Raw genomic sequence first — 6,794 nt, 5'->3', positions numbered from 1 at the left:
CTTATTTGTGAAGCTTGTTGAGTCTTCTCATGAAGCTGCATTGTATAATTCCTTCCTTGCTGCTTGTTTTCCCTGCTGCACTGTTTGTCAACTCTGGGGGCTGGATTTGGGTATGCTGTTTGACCTTGGTTTATATCATGATAAAATAGGCAGCTGACAAAGTGAAGTTTTGAAGACATTCAGCTCTGCGATCATCTTTGAGTTTTGGAAGCAATACTGTCGATATGATTAGGAATTACACCCTTTTTGTTGTCCCCTCAGGGAGCCCAGCAATAGAGGTAAGAAGGGCGGACACTTTCCAGCAGTCCCTCAGCCTCCCTCTCACTTCTTTTTTCCTTGGAGCTCCAGAGATAGTTCCAATAGCTCCTGAGGAGTTAGACTGTCCATGGGAAGCTCAAACCAGCACGCTTCCATTGCTACGTGTCGTTAATGTGTTTCAGGTTATGTCTCAGATTAAACAATTAATCAAGAATGTCACTGAGAGATCTGCCCCAAGGTGAGATGGCTCTGCATAGCAGGGGGTGTGGGAAGGTCTGGGCAGCTGCCTGGAGCGGTGGACACAACCCAGGGCTTTGGAACTTCATCTCCGAGAAGCTGCAGGATCCTGAGAAACTGGTAGAATATTGGGGAAGGTCTGCTGTGGCCCTGGTAATCCCCAAGAGTCACGAATGACTGCAGTGTGCCAGGGCCTGGCCAACACCTACTGAGCTGTGTTCAACACTCTTCAGCATCCTCAAGGGGAAGAGAGTTGGATCTGCTGACAGTGCTGCAGCCTCTGCAACTCCTGTCACCGACTCTGCAGCAGCTCCAAGGTTTTGCTACACGTTCTGTGGTTGCTCCAAGTGCTGCAACAGATCCCGCTCCACCCCTTATAATGAGCTCTGCAGTCACTCCTGCTACTGGTCCTGCAGCTGTTCCAAGTATTGTGACAAGAAAATGGAAGAAATTCCTCCCAGGGGAGGTGCACTGTGCCAGGAGGTACATCCATGTGGTCACTCCAACCCCTCCAATGTGCTGAGTGTCTGCTCCAACTTCTGTCACAGTTTCTGTGGTGATTCCAGCTCTGGCAATGAGCTCTGCAGTTGCCCCAACTCCTGCAAGAGCCCGACAGCCACTCCAGTTTCCTACAGTGAACCTTGAGGCTGTTAAAACCCCTGCAACATGTCCTGGACTTGTAAACAGATATACATATCATTTATTATTTATGAATCTGTGTTTGCAAATGAATATGTTGCATATAGTGCCCCCAGTGGCGCAGTGGTATAAGCTGCTGCCTGCAGCACCGGAGGGCCCGGGTTCGAATCCCCCCTGTGACGCAGGGGTAGAAGTGCCGCTTCGCTACACAGGGGGCGCAAAACCCGGGAGATGGACTCAATGATCTCTAAGGTCCCTTCCAACTTGCACGATACTATGATAATATGATATATGTAGTAATATAATATATGTATTTTTATATGTAAATTTGTCATAATTGTTGTACTTTTTCTTTTTACCTCAATGTGTATAATTTAAACCACAACACGGAGTCTGTCCCCATCTTGAGTCCTGTCTTGAGTCTGTCCCCTTCACTCAGTGAAGAGCACCAGAAAATTTCGAGGTCTTCTCAAGGAGCAGCTCATGAGGTATATTCCTTACACCAGCTTTGGAAGAAACCTCCAGTTATCTCCTCCTGCTCTGAAGGGGCCCTCTTGCTATGGCAGTGCCAGCAAGGAGACCAGCTCTGACACAGCCATTCATATTGCCGGCTACTGACTGCAGCCCCGGAGTGCTGCTGTAGAGACAACAGGACTGTCATGAGACACACAAGACGTTCAGGCCTGCACAAATGAGAGGACTCATTAAGAGCACTGTGGCAGTGAAATAAAGCAGGAATGAAAAGAGCACGTTGTGCTGCTGTCTGTGGCTGTACCTCACCAAACCCAGACAAAGTAGGAAGACAGAAGAGAAAAGGAAAAGTCAGCATTCAAAGCTCTTTATTTATCTCTTAACCTATTCAGGGACTCCGGTTCAGTGCTTACATGAGATATCAGAGTGAGAAAATGGAAAGCAGGTAGTAAAGAAATGAAATAATTTCTCATATTATTTTGCGGATTGCTGTATCACAAACAATCAAACAATCAAAGATACATAAAACATAAAGAACCATCACTGGGAATCCTGAGACGAAGATGTGCACTTTATAGAAGCTGGAATAGTGTGTATTGCAACACCTTCCTGAGAGCATGCTTGATCTCCCTGTTCCTCATGCAGTAGATAATAGGGTTCAGTGTTGGAGGAATCACTGAGTACATAGCTGTCACTGTCAGATCCAGGAGTGGGGAAGAAATGGAGGGGGCCTTAAGGTTGGCAAAAATGCCAGTGCTGACAAACAGGGAGACCACGGCCAGGTGAGGGAGGCACGTGGAGAAGGCTTTGTGCCGTCCCTGCTCAGAGGGCATCCTCAGCACTGCAAAGAAGATCTGCACATAGGACACAATTATGAAAACAAAGCAGCCAAATGCTAAACTGGCACTAAAAATGAGAAACACAACTTCCCTGAGGTAGGAGCCTGAGCAGGAGAGCTTGAGGATCTGGGGGATTTCACAGAAAAACTGGTTGACAACATTGCCTTGGCAGAGAGGCAGTGAAAACGTACTGGCAGTGTGCAGCAGGGAATTGAGAAGCCCAGCGCCCCAGGCAGCTGCTGCCATGGTGGCACAAGCTCTGCTGTCCATCAAGGTCCCGTAGTGCAGGGGCTTGCAGATGGCAACGTAGCGGTCATAGGACATGATGGTGAGAAGGTAATACTCTGCTGAGAAGAAGAAGACAAAGCAAAAGAGCTGTGCAGCACATCCTGCGTAGGAGATGGCCCTGGTGTCCCAGAGGGCGTTGGCCATGGCTTTGGGGAGAGTGGTGGAGATGCAGCCCAGATCGAGGAGGGCCAGGTTGAGGAGGAAGAAGTACATGGGGGTGTGCAGGTGCTGGTCGCAGGCTACGGCTGTGCTGATGAGGCCGTTGCCCAGGAGGGCAGCCAGGTAGATGCCCAGCAAGAGCCAGAAGTGCAGGAGCTGCAGCTGCCACGTGTCTGCCAACGGCAGCAGGAGGAACTCGCTGATGGAGCTGCTGTTGGGCATCTGCTGTTCCAGGGCTTGGAGTCCTGTGCAGAGTGCAGAAGATAATGACCATAATGATCATTTAACTCCAGAACTTGAGTATTTTTTCATGAGCTTCACCATCCCTTAAGGAGGAGTAGATTAGGGAGCTCTTACTTTCTTTTCATTTCCTAATCACATCACAGCCTCCTGGATATTTTCCTCTTTACTGCAGGTGTTCATTGAGACCCCAGCCCCAGCCTCTGTGCACTTCAGTTTGTCTTAGAGAAAACAGCCTGCTTGCAGGACAAATCAGCTATTACTGTCTGCAGAAAATGATGATAAGTTAAACTGACTGTTTCCTTTTAGTGAGGAGAGTCTGGAAGCATAACCTGTGTGACGTTTCACCTTGTTATCTGCCTGTTCAGAAAACAACTTATAGATGGACAAAATATTTCTGAGTTTCAGAACTGTGTTTAAATTAGACATCCCCTTTTAGATTTCTGCCCCCTTTTCTTGCTGTCTTCACTCAGAATAGGAAATGGAAACCCCCTGCCTTGGCTCTCCTCTTGCAAAGTGCCCTCAGTAACATCCTGTTGTGCAGTTGAGCTGTGATCCCCTGCCCCAGGCAGCAGCTGTGGCAGCACAAGCCCTGCCGGGGGGCTCCTTCCCCCCACACGTCTCCCCGCTGCACCCTGGGCAGCTCACCGGGCAGGCTGAGTGCTGAGCCTGGCAGGCGGCAGAGTCCCATAGCCGGCACACAGCCCCTGGGGCACAGCAGGGACCCTGCTCTGCAGGACAACCCTGGGCACCCGCCTGCAGACCCATATGCACAGCCTGCAGCCGTGCTGGGACACGCAGCCCTCAGGGCTGTGCTCTGATGCTGCAGCACTCAAGCCCTCAGCTGGAGCAGAAGGCTTTTTCCACAGTAAAGAAACATGCAGTGCCTGCAGCCAGATCTGCTATGGGATGTCCCAGATTAAGTTAACCCTCTATGAAATGCAGCTGCACGGTCTGCAGTGAAACTTACCTTGTCATGGTCTGTGGGCAATGCTCCTGCAGTGAGCTCACAGCCTGCTCACACCGTACACATCCTGCATGCTCTCTCCCCTTTCTCTCCTCTCCTTCCTTTACCTGCAGGCTGTGCTGTGCACTAGAGCTGCTCCTGGGCACAGCTGTCTCTCTGCAGCCCTACCCATTTTTAAGAGCTCCCTGTGTCCCAGGAGCCCGGCCCAGCTCAGCAGAAGAATATATCATGTTTATCCTTCCCACTTGTCTCCCCTGAGATGTCCCTGGATCCTCATGGCAAACAGTTCCTGAAAGACAACAGCATCATGACAGTACATTAAAATCTGTTGAATTTAACACCAGATTTCTAGTGGTCAGTGACTAGTTCCAGACATGTGGAGAGTCCTTCCAGAGAGTGTTTGCTGAAACTAAAAGGGCACCAAAAGAAGGACACAATATCATTGAATCATAGAATCACCATGGTTTCAAAAGACCTTAAAGAGCATCCAGTCCAACTGTTCACCTACTACCAATAGCTCCCACTAATCCATGTCCCTCAACACAACATCCAGTCAATCCTTGAAGACCTCCAGGGTTGGTGACACCACCAACACCCTGAGCAGTCCATTCCAGGTCCCAAAGTGCAGGACATGGCATTTGGCCTAGTGAACCTCATCCCATTGGCTTCAGCCCAGCTCTCCAGCCTGTCCAGATCCCTCCGTAGGGCCTTGCTAACCCGAGACAGATCCACACTCCCAGGCAATTTGGTGTAATCCACAAACCTACATAGGATGCCCCCAGTGCCCTCATCCCTGTCATCAATAAAGATAGTGAAGAGGACAGGCCCCAGCACCAGACTCTTGGGGAACACCAGGGAGGCGCACAGGTAGGTGTCCATCTTGAGTATCTCCAGACAAGGAGACTCCACAACCCCCTTGAGCAGCCTGTTCCAGTGCTCAGTCACCCTCACCTTTAAGAACTTCTTGCACACATTTTTGTTGAACTTCCTACGCTCCCGTTTCTGTCCATTACCCCTTGTCCTGACTTCACACACTGCTGAAAAGAGCCTGGTCTTGCCACTTTGACCCCACACCTCAGATATTTATAGACCTGGATCACGTCCCCTCTCAGCCTTCTTTTCTCAAGGCTAAACAGACCCAGCTCACTTAGCCGTTCTTCATAGGGGAGATGCTTCTGACCCTTCACCAAATTTGTGGACCTCTGCTGGACTCTTTCCAAGAGATCCCTGTCTTTTTTTGTACTGGAGTGCCCAGAACTGAACACAGTATTCCAGATGAGGCCTCACCAGGGCAGTTTAGAGGTGAAGGATCAACTCCCTCAACCTGCTGGCCATGCTCTTTTTCATACACCCCAGAATGCCATTGGACTTTTTGGCCACGAGGGCACACTACCGGCTCATGGCCAACCTTTTGTCCTCCAGGACACCCAGGTCCCTCTCAGCAGAGCTCCTCTCCAGCAGCTCATCCCCCAACCTGTCCTGGTGCATGCAATTATTTCTTACTAGGTGCAAGACTCTACACTTGCTTTTGTTAAACCTCATCTGGTTTCATACCGCCCAGCTCTCCAGCATGTCCAAGTCTCACTGAATGGCAGCACAGCCTACAGGCGTGTCAGCCAATCCTCCCAACTTCGTGTCATCAGCAAACTAGATGTTGGTGGCCACTATTCCCTCATCAAGGTCACTGATAAAGATGTTGAACAAGACTGGACCCAGCCCTGACCCCCGTGGAACACCACTACTTACAGGTCACCAACCAGACTCTGCGCCGCCAACGACGATCCTCTGTGCTCTGCCAGTCAGCCAGTTCTCAACCCACCTCACTGTCCACTCATCTATCCCACACTTCCTCAGCTTTGTTGTAAGAATGTCATATGAGACAGTATCAAATGCCTTGCTGAAATTAAGGTAGGCTACATCCACCGCTCTCGCCCCGTCGACCAAGCAAGTGAAAAAGTCATAGAAGGCAACCAGGTTGGTTGATCATGACCTCCTCTTGATGGACACATGCTGACTACTCCTGGTAACCTCCTTTTCTTCCAGCTGTCTGGAGATGGCATCCAGCACAAGCTGTTCCATCACATTTCCAGGGACTGAGGTGAGACGGCCTAGCCTGTAATAACCCAGATCTTCCTTCTTGCCCTTTGAGAAGACCGGAGTGACACTGGCTATCCTCCAGTCTTCAGGCACCTCCCCCATTCACCAAGACCTCTCAAAAATGATAGAGAGCGGTTCAGCAATCACCTCTGCCATCTCCCTCAGCATTCATGGATTCATCCCATCAGATCCCATGGCTTTATGAACATTGGTGTGGCCTAGGCACTCACGAACCACCTCTTCCCTGACTAAAGGCAAGCCTTCCATTCCCCAGACCCTCTCACTGGGTCTGGGATTCCTAAGGGAGAGCTTTTTCACTGAAGACAGAAGCAAAGAATGCCTTCAGTATCTCCAGCGTCTCAGCATCCCCTGTTACCAGAATACCGCCCTCACTTAGTAGGGGACCCACAGTCTCCCTAGTCTTCCTTCTATTCATAACATACTTTAAGAATAAATAAATAAATCTTTATTATTTTTTCTTTTTTAATGAGTGTCAACCAATTTATGTAATACTATGTTCTGTTTGCAAGGAACTGTGTGAGAAATGTGGGCCAATCTGTGCTGGTTCTGGTGTTTATAACTGAATACTTCAGACCATT

At 49.6% G+C, this 6,794-nt stretch overlaps 1 protein-coding gene across 1 annotated transcript; it reads right to left on the bottom strand.

The window, feature by feature from the left end:
• Positions 1-2,177: 2,177 nt before the first annotated feature.
• LOC140265448 (olfactory receptor 14C36-like) lies at positions 2,178-3,113 on the bottom strand. The gene has a single exon (XM_072361371.1). It carries the CDS (start codon positions 3,111-3,113, stop codon positions 2,178-2,180), a length of 936 nt encoding a protein of 311 aa, XP_072217472.1.
• Positions 3,114-6,794: the final 3,681 nt, after the last annotated feature.

The sequence above is a fragment of the Excalfactoria chinensis genome, unplaced genomic scaffold, assembly GCF_039878825.1.
Source record: "Excalfactoria chinensis isolate bCotChi1 unplaced genomic scaffold, bCotChi1.hap2 Scaffold_85, whole genome shotgun sequence".
NCBI classification, from domain to species: domain Eukaryota; kingdom Metazoa; phylum Chordata; class Aves; order Galliformes; family Phasianidae; genus Excalfactoria; species Excalfactoria chinensis.
The sequence above is the reverse complement of the archived record's forward strand: the minus strand, read 5'-3'. Positions and strand labels throughout refer to the sequence as shown.